Source organism: Tupaia chinensis, unplaced genomic scaffold, assembly GCF_000334495.1.
Source record: "Tupaia chinensis unplaced genomic scaffold, TupChi_1.0 Scaffold000098_2, whole genome shotgun sequence".
NCBI classification, from domain to species: domain Eukaryota; kingdom Metazoa; phylum Chordata; class Mammalia; order Scandentia; family Tupaiidae; genus Tupaia; species Tupaia belangeri.
The window spans coordinates 2,715,107-2,731,625 of record NW_006159561.1 but is presented as its reverse complement, the minus strand read 5'-3'; the positions used below and the strand labels follow the sequence as shown (position 1 = coordinate 2,731,625).

Here is a 16,519-nt window from a genome sequence, read left to right as displayed (position 1 = left end):
AAAAAAAAAAAAAAAAAGAAAGAAAAAAAATATAACCTGAATCCAGGAAATAATATTGTATCTAGAATTTGCTATAAAATATTGCAGAAAACTAGCTACGATATGTTGTTTTGAGCTGGATAATAGGAATAATGTAGTTCTTCATATTATTCTATTTAGCTTTATATCATGTTTACATGTTTATAATAAAATACTGGACCTTACCACTTCATTTACCTCTTCTTTTAAGTACAACCATATCTCATCTGAACCATTGCAATGAGCTCTCAAGTCTATTTGTACCACAGAGGCTGGAGTAAATGTTTTGAAACATAGGTTAAATTGTGTCCTTTCTCTGCCCTCAAACCCTCCAGTGTCTTCCTGCCTCCTTCAGATGATTAGCAAAAGTCCTTCCTGCTCTGGTCTCTTTTTACTTCTCTAATCTCATCTCTTACCATTTTTTTCTTTTCTCATAGTTGCTCACTTTTCTTCAGTCCTACTGCCTTCCGTTTCCTGAATATAACAAGAAACCTCCTCCCTGGAGACTTTTATACTTGCCTTTCAGTATGCCTAGGGTTTTCCTCTCTCAGAAATCCATGCGAATCATTCCTTATCTGCAGAATGCCTACTGGAATATGACCTTCTTGTAGAGCCCTTTCCTGACCGCTAGCTCCCTCCTATACCTTTATTCAAACTAATTTTTCTCCGTATTTTCTATTACCTTCCTCTTATTAATGGCGTTTCCTTTATTCCCTTCCTCCCCACCGGAATATAAACTTTATGTGGGCAGGAATGTTTTTAGTGTCTTATTTCCAACTGAGCTATTCTTAGCACTTATGAGCAATACCTAATCCATGGCAGGTACTCTCGGTATTTGTAAATTGAAGCCTTAATGGGCAGTCAGTTACTGTGAGAAGAGCCATAATCTTCCAGGTCATAATTCCTCCATTCATGTTTTATCCTGCCCTTCACTTTGATCACATCACAATCATGGCATTTGCACCCTCCGTTTCTGTTTTCTGCTTTATTTCCTTCCCTGATGATCACAACCAGCTCTTATTCGTTATCTCATGCCCAGTGTCTAGGACCATGCCCATGTAGACATTTACTGGTTGGAACTGATAGGATAAAGGTGGCAGAAAAAGAGTTGTGATATTCTTAATAGATTTTTCCTTAACCAGTAAAGTAAGTTGCAGTTGAGAAGGATGAATAAACTGAAGGCAGCTCTATAAAAATGTTTTTAATCGAGAAAAACATAAACATTGATATTGAAATTTGACTCAGTGTCCCTATAAACTTTGGGTTTTCTGGCTCTCAACAGTATCAGATACATGCCAAAGTCTCTATGTGGTTAGCTGTGACATTTGTGCAAGTTTACTTAGCTCTTAACACAATAGCTTTGCAAAAGGTACTGGATTTAACATTTGCCTCAGATGAGCAGTAACTTTTTCAGGCAAATTACTCTAGCTCAGATTATCATTAATTTGTCTGACTAGTTAGCAGTGTCAGTAATGCAAGTGCTATATTTAACACTTTTTATCCAGCCCCTTGGGCTGGTTTAATTTCATAAATCAGACAGCATCATACATTCCAAAATCTGAAAGCCAGAATTTACAGGGAAGTCCTGGCTTCACAAATATCCAGTTATCCCCTCCTGGGACCTAAAAAAATCATTAGAACTAAAAGTGATCATTGACGTCATACCCTGCCTGCTATTAGACAGTCAGAGACTGATGCTCAGGGAATGGGGTCAGCCAGGCTCATGCCCAAGGTCACAGAGATAGCCTCAACAATGACAGCAAGCGTTTATTGAACACTTACAGTGCCCAGGACCAAGCTAAGCATGAAGGATTTATTCATTATTATTTTGCTGCTAGAAGACATGTGATGCCCCGAGAGAGAGAGAAAGCGAGGGGAGAAAGCATCATCCATGGGGAATGGCCATGCCACAACCCTTCCTACTCCATCGCTCTTTGGGATTTTGGGCATGCATGCATACACGTCCAGTGTTTTTCAAGTAAGCAGATCAGAGACTCAAATGTGTAGCTGGCCATGTAAGATCTGGCTGCCTCAACCACCAGGCCACAGAGATGGCCCCATCAATTCTCTTTTTTAATCCTCACACCGAAACATTATCCATATGAGTCTTTCAGCAGTTTGCACCTCTGTCATACAGCTAATAAGTCACAGGATCGGGGTTTAATGTAGGCCTGAGTCTAAAGCAGGTTCCCTCCAGCCCTCATTCCATTAACCTAGAAAAGCACTAAGCTTTCTGCATAGTTGCGTAATTATGGCATGCACCTCTTTGATCTGTTTCACTCTAATGTGTTTCTGACTTGATGACCAAGATTGTTTGAATCAATCAAGTACCATTATTAATACACTAGTGAACTGTACACATATATAAAAAAAATTATACTACCCTTTTGGGAATCTAAAGTTACCTATGGAGTGTGACAAATTGTAGCAGAGAGGTTAAGGCCACGTGCTGTGGAATTAAACTGCCTGGGTTTAAATCCTGGCTCCGAATTTATCAGCTGTGTGGACTTTGGCCAATCGCTAGTGACTGTGTTTCCTCATGTGGGATTGTAATAGTACCTAATGTGTAAGGTTGTGATAAGTGTTAACTACAGTTAAGAAAGCATGCCTCTGGGGACCAGCAGTTAGCATAATGGCTATGTCGCTGGACTCCCATGCAGTTGACTGCAGTTCAAGTCCCAGATCCAGTGGCTTAAACTCACGCTGGGTGCATGTGTGTGTGTGCCCAAGATCTCAAGAGGAGAATGGAGGAGAAGGGATTGCGGTGTGGCCATCTCCCCGAGGGGTGATTCTCACTTTCTGTCTCTGGCAAGCACACGCACCCTATAGCAAAAACCTCCCCCCCCCAAAAAAAAATAAGACAGAAAATGTGCCTCACACACTTGCTTTTTTCCTAGTGTACCAAAAAATCCTATTCTTACAGCTGATGCTGTGTGCAGTCATTGTGTGGGCTGGAAATGAAAATGAAAAAAATACAGGGGTGTTTCCTGACTGTTATTTACAGAGGACTGTGTTGCTTTCAGGAGCGTAAGTCCATTTGATCCTCAGATAAGGTAGTTATGATATCCTCACTTTGCAGACAACCATGCCTCCCTCTATTCAGAAAGACTGAAATACATCGTCTAAGAAGCTAGAGAAGTAGTAAATATTAGAACCAGGATTGAAATGCATGATTTCTAGTCCAGTGACCTCTTCACAGCACCATACAAAGTCGAAGAGATTTCCTGAAAGAGCTACATATAAAGTATGGTGGGAGTTCACATGAGAGAATCGAAACACTTTATGAGCATCATTCAATTTAATCCTCACAATAACACTGTGAGGTAGGCAGATAAGGGACTGGTATCTTCATTTTGCAAATGAAGCAGGGAAGGCTCCAAGATAGCCCCTGACTTGTTCAAGGTCACACGCTTTTCTGTGGCAGAACAAAGGCTGGGCCAGGTCTTCCGGCTTGCAGCACTGTATGCTTTACACTGCTTTATGCTGCCTTAGAAAACCTCAGCTCACTGCTCGGGATTAGAGATCGGCTTTGTATGATTGACACGGAGGATTCATTTTAGAATTCACCGTGCATTACATTTTCAACACGCTGTTTACATATTCCTTCCCTGCTCTTCAGAGTGGAGGACTCTGCAGCCGTTGAAGCTTGTTATCCATGAAGGGAATGCATTGTGCGTGGGGAGAACCCGACTCAACAATCCCAAACACCACGTTCTGGCCTGGACTTAAAGCTTGGAGAAGTTAGCCCTACTCTCTGAGACTTTCCTTCTCTCTAAAATGTCAAACCCTGTGCCTTCTGCCTCAGACTGGTCTTAGATCATTGAATAAAAGAATAGTGAATGAGAAGAGGACTGAGAACTGAATTGTATTTATTCCTAGAGACAGAGGCAGAATCTAAACAAAATAAGTAATTTGAAACCCCAAACATTTTTTTCTTGCAAAAGCCTAGCTTTGTATCTTTTGCTGCAGTAGTCCTTTGTTATGTAACTCCTCTCTTGAATACGGTACAGGACGTTGAAGCAGAGATTATATGAGAGTATATTTTTAAAAAGCCTATTTCTAGTTCTATGCTTTTTAACAAGTAAAAAATGGATTTTTTAACCAAAATGAATGAAAACTATCTCTGACCAAGAAGACAATCTCTTGTCCCTGTTATACTTAATCTATCAAGGAAGTACCTCACAACTTTTTCTTTCTAAAATATTACTGATTCCCAAAAACTGTGATTTTAAATAATAAGAAAGATGCAATTATTGCTATCACTTTGAGCCATATTCCAGTAAACTTTGTATTTCCATTTTAAAGTCTTTTCATTGTCATACCATTCTTGCATTTGTAAAGAAAAAAAAGGTGGAGTGGATAAAGGGAAATGCTACATCTTTTCATTAAAAGTAACAGAATCCCCCCCTACAAAGGAACATTAAATGTAACACTTCCTCCTTATAGCAACTAATTAAGCTTTTGACACTTAAGATAACATCTGTTACTCAACACACACTGTAACTAAATGTTAACAACCTGACCACACCTTGACAAGACAGTAAGTATTTAGTTAAAATGTATACAAGATTTGCTGTTACAAATGATCCACAAAGAATCAGGACTATATTTAATCTGTAAACTCTATTTACTTCTGAAATGTTAAAACAAGTGCTAAATTTAGGACTAGCAAATGGTATGGTGATTAAGGAGGCTGAATCACATGACTGACTGCGTGGTTCAAATCCTGAACTGGAGCCTTGAAAAACACCTGAGCGTGTATGTGTGTGTGCCTAAAATCCTGAGAGGAGAGCGGAGGAGAAGGAATTGTGTCATGACCATCCCACTTGTTGGGGTGACATATCATTTTCCCTCTTTCTCTTTTTCTCTGTCTTAGACTCTCTCCAGCAAGTGCACACGCTGTCTAGCACATTTAAAAGAAAGAATGAAAGAAAGAATTTTCACTGAAAATGTTGGAAGAGGTCAGTCTGTGGCCTAGTGTTAAGAGATCTATATTAAAAAACTAAAAATATTTTCCATTTAAAAATATGCTAATGGTTACATTGCTGGACTTCCACATGGCCAACCGCCATTTGAGTCCTGAACCTGGTGGTTTGAAACTCAAGCTGTGTGCCTGGTGTGTGTGTGTGCCCAAAATCCTGGGAGGAAGCTGGAGGAGAAGGGACTGTGGCATGGCTGCCTGCCATGGGGAGTGATTTCTTGCTTCTGTCGCTGTCTCTGTCTCTCTGACAAACACATGGTGCCCTATAACAAAAATCTCTCTCTCTCAAAAAATAAAGCTAAATTTAGCTATACAAGAAAAGCATGGGTAGGTAATTTTCTCTTCTCAATAAAGAATATTGGAGTAAAAAGGCCTATTTGACTAGAACTGATCTTTCAGTTTTGATGTAATGAAATCAAGAACCAGGAAGGTGAAGTAGCATGCCAAAGATAACCCAATTAAATGGGATGGAAAATAGAATAGAATCCAGTTTCTCAGAAATGTTGAAGATTATACTATGTGGAGATTTCATGTTATTCTTTCCTTTTTAAAATTATTTATTATTTATTTATTCATTTATTTATTTTAATCTGACCAGAGAGAGACAAAGCAAGAAAGAGAGGGTAAGTGAGAAAGCAAGCTACTAGGTCCAGGACTTGAACTATGGTTAGCCATGTAGGAGTGCCCAGCACCTTAACCACCACGCCATCTGCTGGCCCATGTTATTATTTTCGTAAAAGTTTCATATTTATTGATTGATTGATTGACTCTTAAAATTCTGAGCACCAACAACAGAGCCATTCTTTATTCCAGGTGGATGTGTATGCTAAGTGTGAATAAAATATGACTTGTTTTGTAAAATAATTCACAATTGAGTCAAGGAGACAGTCATGTTTGTTAACATAATGTGATACGTGCTGGTAAATGTATATGCCCTGAGTGATGAAAAAAAAAAAAAAAAGAATGAGCATCTCATGCTGCTGGAATCTGAGGACATGAAGGTAGCAAAGCTTCAGCCAGGAGAGAGCAAAACAATTTTTGAGTTAAATTTTGAATTGCGGGACCAGCAATTAGCATAATGGCTATGTCACTGGATTCCCATGTAGCCGACTGCAGTTTATGTCCCAGACCCGGAGGCTTAAAACTCATGCCGGGCACCTGTGCGTGCGTGCCCAAGATCCTGAGAGGAGAATGGAAGAGAAGGGATTGTGGCATGGTCATCCCCCCTGGGGGGGGGTGATTTCTCGCTTTCTGTCTTTCTTTCTCTCTCTGTTTTTCTGGCGAGCATATGTGCCCTATAGCAAAAACCTCTCCAAAAAAAAAAAAATTTTTTTTTGAATTGCATTTCAGAGGGCTGAATTCTAACCACCAGACAGACCACCAGGGAAGAGCTATTGAATAGCATTTGAATTGGATTTCATTTGAAACAGCTTTTGCCATCCAGAGAAGGATGTGTAAGTTCCGAAGGGGCAATTCCAGGCCAATAAAACTGTAACAAAAATAAGACAAGGCATGGCAGAGTGAGCAAAGGCTGAGAGGCAGACAAGGGCATGGGTGTTGTAGGGCACGATGGCTCCTTGTAGATGAGTGTGCAAAGCTTTGGGCCTCATTGGGAAGATCTTTGTTTTTAAAGAAACTTGAGCAAGGTACATCCCATGCCACTGCACTTGCCTTTATGTCTCGGTCTTTGGATCTTATTCTAAGGAGGTGAGAAGGTATTAACCACAGGCTAGCAGCCAGTATGAGGTTGACGAACATGGTCTGTCAACCCCATAACTACACCTTTGATGTGTACCTTCCTGTGGTCGATAGCACCTTACCAGATGACCTATGTTAAAGAGTATCTTTGTTGGGACCAGAAGATGGAATAATGTTTATGTTGTTGGACTCCCACATAGTTGACTGTGGTTTGAGTCCCAGATACTGGGCACATGTGCATGCCCAAAATACTGATAGGATAATGGAGGAGAATGGAGGTGAAAGGACCGTTACATGGCCATCCCCCTGGGGATTGATTTCTCACTTTCTGTCTCTCTGTCTTTGTCTCTCCAGTGAGCACATGTGCCCTATAGCAAAAGTCTCACTTAGAGACTTTTGTCTCTGTCAATAGAGCTGGGAAGATGACACAGATCTAGGAAAAGCTATTATTAAAACAGAGACCACAGCATAAGCAGAGTCAGGTTTTTGGGGTGTTGATTGTTTCTGTGGTTATTGTTTTGACTTTTGCTATAGGGCACATTTGCTCACCAGAGGGAGACAGAGAGAGGGAAAGTGAGAAATCATCCCCTAGGGGGGTGACCATGCCACAGTCCTTTTCATCCTTTCTCCTCTTAGGCTTTTGGGCATGTGTGCACGCATGTGTACGTGTGCGTGCACACACACACACACACACACACACACAATATGAATTTAATGCCACCAAGTGGCATGAAACTGGGACTTGAACCATGGTCACCCTTGTGAAAATTCAGTGCCTTAACCTCCATACCACCTGCTGGCCCCTAGAGTCAGGCTTTAAAGAAACTTGAACAAGGTACATCCCATGCCACTACACTTGCCTTTATGCCTCGGAATGTGTCAGTGGCTAAGAAGAGTTCCTCCGCTGACATGCGTATTACTTTTAGAACAGAAACAGTTATTTTCTAGGAAACCTCACCAGGTAACCCAAAGTACCTAGAACTAAAAATCATGAGAAAGAATTCTTACTAAACCACTGGCTTTATTTATTTATTCATTCATTCATTCATTCATTTTAACTTGACCAGAGAGAGACAGAGTTAGAGAGAAGAAAAGTGAGAAAGAAGCTGTCAGGTCCAGGACTCGAACCATAGTCAACCATGTGGGAATCCAGTGCTTTAATTATCATGCCACCTGCTGGCCCCTGAAGTTCTTATTCACTAACTCTTGCTGTAATCTTATCAAAGTAAATGAGAGCAAGTTGCCTAGAGTTTTTCCCAGTCAGCAGGAGGAGTCAAACTTTATGTTTGGTGCTTGTGGATTTGTGTTGTTGTTGTCCGAAGGTTTGCACACTCACCAGATGGAGCGAACTTGCCAAGCGGGTGTGGTCATGCAGCAATCCCTTTACCTCTTTTTCTCCTCTTGTCAGGAGTTTGGCCATGCACACCAACACCTTGCACGTTTTTCAAGCCTTTGGGACCTTGATTCAAACCGTGGTTGGCTCACAGAATCTGGCTCCAGCGCACAATGCTTAATGGCTGTGCTGTGGGGTCCTCTGTGGGTTTTCGGTGAATGAATTTACACTGAATGGATTCTAGAGGTCACAGCTGATTTGTTCCCTTACTTCTGTCAACTCACCCTGAATCTGGCCGAACCTCACACTACCCACTCAGTCAGGGGAAACGGAAGTGGGGGCTAGAGCTACCACTGACAATATAGCTTCTGTTCCAGTCTGTGACTTTGAGCTCTGCGGATTGGAAAGGCAATTACATCTTCAGTTACAGGAAGGAACTTTACAGAGAGGTGGGAGGCCTAGGCCCCTGCTGCTTCCCCTGGAGTAGCCAGCACGTGACGGCAGAGCACCCCAACACAGCACTTGGGCATACTTCTCACATCCACTGTCTCTTTTCTTCAGATCCCAGCTTATCTGCCCATTTACAGAGGAGTGTGGACTAGAATAAGGAGAGAGAAAATCCTTAATTACTAACTGCTTCAACGTGGAGATTAGGGAGAGTTTAATTACTTGAGGTGACTGGTGTTGGCCCATTGTGGGACTAGAGAAACCCAGAGTAATAAACTGCCCTTCCAAACTCAGCTTTTACTTTCTTGTTGGGAAATGCTTTGTGATGTTTTGTTTACAGCTATTAAAGCCTGATCTAAAACCTCTTGAGAGTCTTGGGGGCTTGTAACTGAACAAATCTGTGAAGGACGACACAGTAGGAAATGCCATTTTCTCAGAATGCATTTCTATCACTTTAGCAGTTTGATGTCACCCCACTAGGTCCCAAGGAAGTAAAAGAGCAGTGTGGCAGCAGAAGCCCTGTCACCAGTGGGACCTCAGGCATCACAGGCCTGTCGAGCTGTGCTAACATACTCAGGGCTCTCTGAGTCCTTTCTGGTGCGGGCCAGCCAAGTCCCCAGCCCTTTAAAAATATTACAATTTTCATTATTGGAATGTGTTCAATAGCTCTAGTTATGATTATTCTTTTTATTTTTACTTATCTCTGCAAACACAGCATGATAGAAAATTTCAACAAGTTTTTGTTTGTTTGTTTTTTGCATGCCTGTAAGTCAGTAAAACCTATTTATATAGCTTTTTCTTTATGGTTATCCCTTTCATTTCTTTCTTTCATCAAATTTTGGGTTCTAAATACCTTGTGGAAAAGTCTCCTTTTTGAACTCAAGAGCATTTTTTAAAATATAAAGTTGTGGTGCTATTTTGTTCTATAATAAAATAACAGGCCCAACCTGTGGCCTAGTGGTTAGGAAGGCTGGATCCTACATGCCCAACCTTGCGGCTCTATTCCCAGTCCTGTCAACTTGAAAATGTGCCAAGATCATGTGCGTGTGTGCCCAGAATCTTAAAATGAGGGTGAGATGGTCCGTGTGTGTCCAGAATCTTAAAATGAGGAAGAGGTGGAAGAGAAGGGATTGCATCGTGACCATGCCCCAGAGGGTGTGCTTTCTCACTTTCTTTCCTTCTCTCTGCCTCTTTTTGGTGAGCACACACACCCTCTGGCAAAAATTAGAAAATAATACAAAATACAACATGACAGCCACCACTGCCATTTAGGGAAGATGCCACATTGAGCACCATGCCACGCCTACTGCTTTAGATGTGTTTTGGTTTTGTTTTGCTTTTTTAAGTTTTTGCATAGGGCATGCGTGCTCACCAGAACAGTCTCTCATTGCATTGTTTCAGACACTGAGGTAAATATTTTAGCACCTATTTTGCACTTGAAAAATCTAGACTCAGATAGGTAAGTGTGAAAGCCTCAAACAACAATCACTGCTTTATCCCACCCTAATGCTGCACCATGGCCTACACAGCGATTTGATGTAAACTCACTTACATGTTAAGCAGGTTTCTGAAAAGTGGCACATAAAATTAAAATATTTTGATTAGATCACTGTTTAAAACCATTAAGAGCCTACATTGAAGAGATGAGTGCCCAGTCCAGGACAGTACAGCACGTGGTTGGGAGGAGCCTAGGGATTATCTTTAATCTGGGTTTGTAGAACAAGCACAGTGTATTTGCTTAGATTATATTTTATAGATTAGATAATAGTTTAGTCTATTTTGTGTTGCTATAAGAGAATACCACACACTGGGTAATTTATAATAATCATAATAAAAATAATAATAATAATAATAATAAATTTCTTGCAGTTCCGAAGGCTTGGAAGTCTAAGGCAGAAAGTGGAAGGGCAGGGGAGCATTGTAGAGAGAAGAGGAAGAGGGACAGATTCATACTTTTTTTTTAAGAATTATTTTATTTAAATTTATTTATTTGTTTGTTTATTTTAATTTGACCAGAGAGGGACAGGCTGAGAGAGAGAGAAAAGAAAAGTGAGAAAGCAAGCCGTCAGACCTGGGACTTGAACTACAGTTGACCATGTGGGAATCCAGTGCCCTTAACCACCATACCACCAGCCAGCCCAAAGTTTATACTTTTAAGAAAACTACCTGCTCTTGAGGGGGCTGACTCAGTCCCATGATAACAACTTTAATTCATTCATAGGCAGAGCCCACATGAACTTTCAGGGATACACTTAAACCATAGAAAATACCACAGAAGCATTTTTTTCTTTTTTGGAGAGGTTTTTGCTATAGGGCACATGCGCGTGCCAGAAAGACTGAGAGAGACATAGAGACAGAAAGCGAGAAATCCCCCCCCCCAGGGGGGAATGATCATGCTGCAATCCCTTCTCCTCCATTCTCCTCTCGGGATCTTGGGCACGCACGCACACGTGCCCGGCGTGAGTTTTAAGCCACTGGGTCCGGAACTCGAACCGCAGTCGACTACGTGGGAGTCCAGCGACATAGCCATTACAATAACTGCTGGTTCCCAGAAGCATTTTTTTAAAAGATGCTTTGTTCACACTTTGTATAAAGAATGAGGAAGTATCAGTTCTGTCTCAATGAAAATAATTTTTTCCATGACTATTGTTATTTTGGATACTTTTTAGTGGCTGCTAGAGATTAGAAGAACCCAAAACCCTCTTCCCTATTACAAAGTCCAAAACCCTCTTTCATATGTAAGTGATATCTTCATTAGATGATCTTGAACATTTTTACCTGGCCATGCCCAGTTGTTTTTTTCTTCTTTGTCCTTTGATAAATGCCTGTTCAAAGGGTAACACTCAGCATGACCTGGAACACAGTTATTTTACCCATACCATTTAGTAGTTATAAGAATAAAATCAATTATGAAAACCATTCTTCCTTATAGAGACCCATGCAGTGTGATTTGCAAATATGACCTTTGACAACAATATAGTTTCAGACAGAGAAAAGACACCATGAAATGATTCTTAACAGATAATAGACAAATTCACTCCCTCAGGAGTCTCTGAATGTCCACTGTCCCTTCTTTCCTTTTAGGGCTCTATATCTTCTACCCAAAATAACTAAAATCCAAATAAGTCTGATTTTCCCACTATTTATTTATTTATTTATTTTGGGGGGAGAGGTTTTCGCTATAGGGCATGTGCACTCGCCAGACAGACAGAGAGAGACATAGAGACAGAAAGCGAGAAATCACCCCCAAGGGGGGATGGTCACGCCGCAATCCCTTCTCCTCCATTCTCCTCTCGGGATCTTGGGAATGCACACACACACGCCCGGTGTGAGTTTTAAGCCACCGGGTCCGGGACGCGAACCACAGTCGACTACATGGGAGTCTAGCGACATAGCCACTACGTTAACTGCTGATTCCCTCCCACTATTATTGAACACTACCAATACTGCATTTGGAGAACGAACCTCAGATATCATTTTAACTGATACCCATTAACTGTGAGTCCTTCAAAAACATCATATTGTGTCTTTAAATGTCATTTTAATCTGTAAAATATAGCCTATCTATATCAAAGGAGTACATGAAGCTCTGTATGTGAAAATTCTTCTGCTAAAAGAAAATGACTTAATAACATTTAAAAATCCTTGCATCCAAGTTTTTCATCCCATCGAGCTACCTACACTGAGGCATACAATTTGATCAGGAGGAATTTCTTCTAAAATGCAACTTTCTGGAGACCAGCAGGTGGCATAATGGCTAAGACTCTGACTCCCACGTGGTCGACTGCAGTTTGAGCCACAGACCCAGTGGCTTGAGAATCACTCTGTGTGTGTGTGTGTGTGTGTGTGTGTGTGTGCCCAAAGTGGAGAATGGAGAAAGGATAGGAAGTGGTTTCTTGCTTTCTGTCTTTCTGTTTCTCTGGAGAGTGCTTGTGCCCTATAGCAAATATCTCTCAAAAAAGAAAGAAAGAAAAAGGCAACTTGCTGGCCTCAATGACCGTAGTTTGGTAGACTATGGCAGTGTGACACCTGATGTGTCTTACCCATACCTGCCTTAGGGTGCTATTGAATCTAGTGACTTAATCTGGGACTGCAAAATGAGTACCTAACCCTCAGACTACAGGCTGCTTTATCTTTATTGTGGCAAAATATACACAGCATAATATTTATAGTTGTGGCAATTTTTAAGCGTGGTTTGTGCCATTAAGTGTATTCCTTTTGTTATGCTACTGTCACCACCATCTGTCCACAGAAGTTTTCCATCTTTTCCAATTAAAACTCTGTACCTGTTAAACAGTAACTTTCCTTTCCCTCCCGCCTCAGTCACTGGCAACCACCCAGGATATATATTTTAATTACAAATGGTGCTAAATAAAATAATGCTAATTACTACTACAAACCCTACAAAAGTATAATGGTTTGAAACTATTTCTAACCCCGTGAGTTATAAAAAGGATGCCCCTGATTAGCAAACAGTTATTTTCCCAGCTTTCCTCCTGAATTCTTATCAATTTTGGACCCTTGATCCTCCAATACATGGCTTCAAGGTCATCATGCTTCCCTACTTCAAGCCCACAGGTGAAAGAAAAATGACCTATGTGGTCATTTTTAGCTGGGCCTGGAATCAGCACATGGCACACACACTTAGTCTCATTGGCTAGATACAATCACAAGGCCTCTTCTAGACTTCAGGGAGACGGCACTTTGGGTTTGAGCATGAGCCAGCCAGTCTCCTCCTTATCAATACTGTTGAGAGTGTATATGGAGCCAGTGGTGGTGTGGTGGTTAAGGCAGTGGACTCTCTCATGACTGACCATGGTTTGAGTCCAGATTTGGGGCTTGACGTTCATGCCAGTCGTATGTGTGTGCATGCCCAAAATCCCAAGAGGAGAATGGAAAGGAAGTGATTCCAATGTGCCCATTCCCCCACAGGGTGATTTCTTTCTGTCTCTCTGTCTCTCTCTAGGGAGCACACATGCCCTATGGGAGAAACAAACAAACAAACAAAAAGTGTGCCTATGCCCAGAAATCACATTTTATATACCCATAGGAACCTCTGTTTCTATTTATTTTTCTTCTTGAAAGCCCAAGTAGCCTTGTCAGAAAAATAAGTTTTGTTTTAAACATCTCTAAAAATGAAACAAAACTGACATACAAAAACAAAAGGCACATACAATTCCTCTGAGTCACAAGAGAAATGATCAATGAGTAGCTTTGAAGTTCCTTCTTCATTTGCATGTTAAAGTCTACTGAGGATATGTAGAATGTCCAGAAGACCTAGATCATGTGTGTCCTTTACTTTTTAAATTTTTAAATTTAATTTTAAGAGGTTTTTGCCTTGAAGCATGCACACTCGCCAGAGAAAGAGAGAGATAGAGACAGTGAGAGGGAAAATGAGAAACCACCCCCCACAGGGGAGGGTCACACCACAATCCCTTCTCTATTCTCCTCCTGGGATATTGGGAACATAAATGCGCATGCTGGGTGTTACTTTCAAACCATGGATCTTGGGAACCAGCAGTTAGCATAATGGCTATGTAGCTGGACTCCGACGTAGTCGACCGTGGTTCGTGTCCTGGACCCAGTGGCTTAAAACTCACGCCGGGCGCGTGTGTATGCATGCCCAAGATCCCGAGAGGAGAATGAAGGAGAAGAGATTGCGGCGTGACCATCCCCCCTGGGGGGTGATTTCTCCCTTTCTGTCTCTATGTCTCTGTCTGTCTGGCGAGCGCACGCGCCCTATAGTGAAAACCTCTCCAAAAAAAAAAAAAAAAAGAAACATGGATCTAGGACTCAAACCTCTGTCAGCCAACTGGGAGTCCAGTGATGTAACCTCTTTGCCATCCGCTGGTCTCATATGTGTCCTTTATTAAAGAATTCTTTGGTATTTCTCATTTCTTAAATGTCAATATTCATACCCAATGGGTTTATCTTCTCTTAATATGTACTGTAAATAACATCATGATCAGCAGATTAATTATTTGTTTGCAAGAGAGCAAAAACTTTGTTTGGTAAATATATTGAACAAATATGGTTGTGTCTTGAAGAGCAAGACAAGCAGACTTGTGTTATAGTTTCTTTTTCATGCAGAAAGGAATATACTTTCTTTTTTTAATTGCCCTTAAAGTATCCACAGGAACTGGAGCTCTAGACATAGGAACACTGAGCATCTGGGTTTTTCTTTTACATAATGAAAGAAAATGCATAAGTGCATTTGTTGGCATCACTGACAAAGACCAATTTGTGGAATAATCAAAACCTTGATTTCTGCCAGTAGCGGGATGTTTACAAAATGCATCTTCCTGTTTACTTTGCAGTTGTTTCTTATTTTAATAGCTCTTGGTTTGTCATGAGTTTTGAATACTAAATTTTAAAGTGTCAAGACAAAAGACTTTAGTTTGCAAGTTTCACTAACAATGACATGTGGGTAAACCTGAACTCTCCAGACACCTTGCAACATTTATTTGTTAATTTATTTCTCATAGTAAGCCTTTACAGCCTTGAATTATGTCCCAGGGTCCTCATTAAATGAGGTATCCACCTTTTGGTTCTACTTACTACCCTTACACATCAAGTAAAGGTTTCTGACTAAAACTATTCAGTTTAGAGTAAGTTTTTTGTTGTTGTTTTTGTTTGTTTGTTTTTTAGGAGCCATCAGGTGGCGGTGTGGTTAAGGCTCTGGACACTCCTTCATGGCCAACCGTGGTTGGAGTCCCAGACCTGGTGCCTTCTTTCCTTCTCTCTCTCTCTCTGTGTTTTTCTCTGGTCAAATTAAAGTAAATGAATGAATACATAAAATTAAAGAAATCCTTCATTAAAAAAAAAAAAGAATAAGCTTTCTATGCAACTTTGATTTTCCAGGGAACGAGCATTGAATACAACCCAGCCTGGATCCCTTCAGCTTACTGTGGGAAACCTGAAGCCTGAAGCCATGTACACCTTCCGAGTGGTCGCCTACAATGAGTGGGGACCTGGGGAGAGTTCTCAACCCATCAAGGTGGCCACGCAGCCTGAGTGTGAGTATGAAAAGGAAAGAGCCATATTTAGAAAGTATTTATTTTGTCTGCAGTATCCTTCATTCTTTCATAGAACTTTTTTCAAGGTGATGAAAAAGAAGGAAGCTTTCTTTATGCAACATAGAATCACATGCCCCTTAGTAAAGAGGATTCATTCTAATATGGTGTTAGGTGATTCGGTCATTGTATGAACACACCAGAGTGTACTTGTACACACCTAGATGGTATAGCTCTGTATACACCGAGGTTCTATCTTATGTGACACCTCATGTATAACCATGACACAGTCCATGGTTAACCCAGACGCCATGTGGTGTATTTAACTGAAGAATTTTTAAAGGTAAGGTAACTTTTTAAACAAAATCGCCTTCTCAGTTAGGGCATGTTTCCATAATGACGTCTTAATAGTATCCATTGAGTCTACATATTCATTTCCTAAGAAAGTGACTTATTCTAACAGTATTTCATCATCTTACTGGGTTTCAGCTTCCTCCATTGATTTTACAAATTTTTTGAGTTTGTCTTTGAAGAGTATAGCAGCAAAAGTAAAAACAATAGAAAAAAAGACATAGAACTTGTATGTACAGGGACTTGCTAAAGAACTTAAACATTCACTGAATATCTTCAGTGTATGTTTGCACTTACCAACAGTGAGCTGAGATGCTAGCAATATTAAGAGAGAGTGTCTACTGAACAGTTCCACCATGCTCTAACACCATATTAAGCTACTTGGGGGGACCAGCGCATGGTGTAATGGTTATGTCGCTGAACTCCCATGTAATTGACTGCAGTCTAAGTCCCAGACTCAGTAACTTGAAACTCATACTGGAGGATATGCATGCACACCCATGATCTGAAGAGGAGAACAGAGGAGAAGAGAATGTGGCATGGGCATCCCCCAGGGGGTGATTTCTCGCTTTCTCTCTCCAGCAAACACACACTCCCTATGGCAATAATTTCTCTCTAAAAAAAGTAAAAAAAAAAAAAAAAAAAACAAACTTTTTTCAAAGGAAAAGCACTTGCCTA

The 16,519-nt window shown here is 40.8% G+C and overlaps 1 protein-coding gene across 1 annotated transcript in view; it reads left to right on the top strand.

The window, feature by feature from the left end:
• DCC (DCC netrin 1 receptor) overlaps positions 1 to 16,519 on the top strand; it is a 521,919-nt gene that overhangs the window by 120,966 nt on the left and 384,434 nt on the right. The window contains exon 4 of the mRNA XM_027769938.1: positions 15,339 to 15,493. Within this exon, the coding sequence (XP_027625739.1) occupies positions 15,339 to 15,493 (155 nt within the window). The remainder of the gene's footprint in view (positions 1 to 15,338; positions 15,494 to 16,519) is intronic.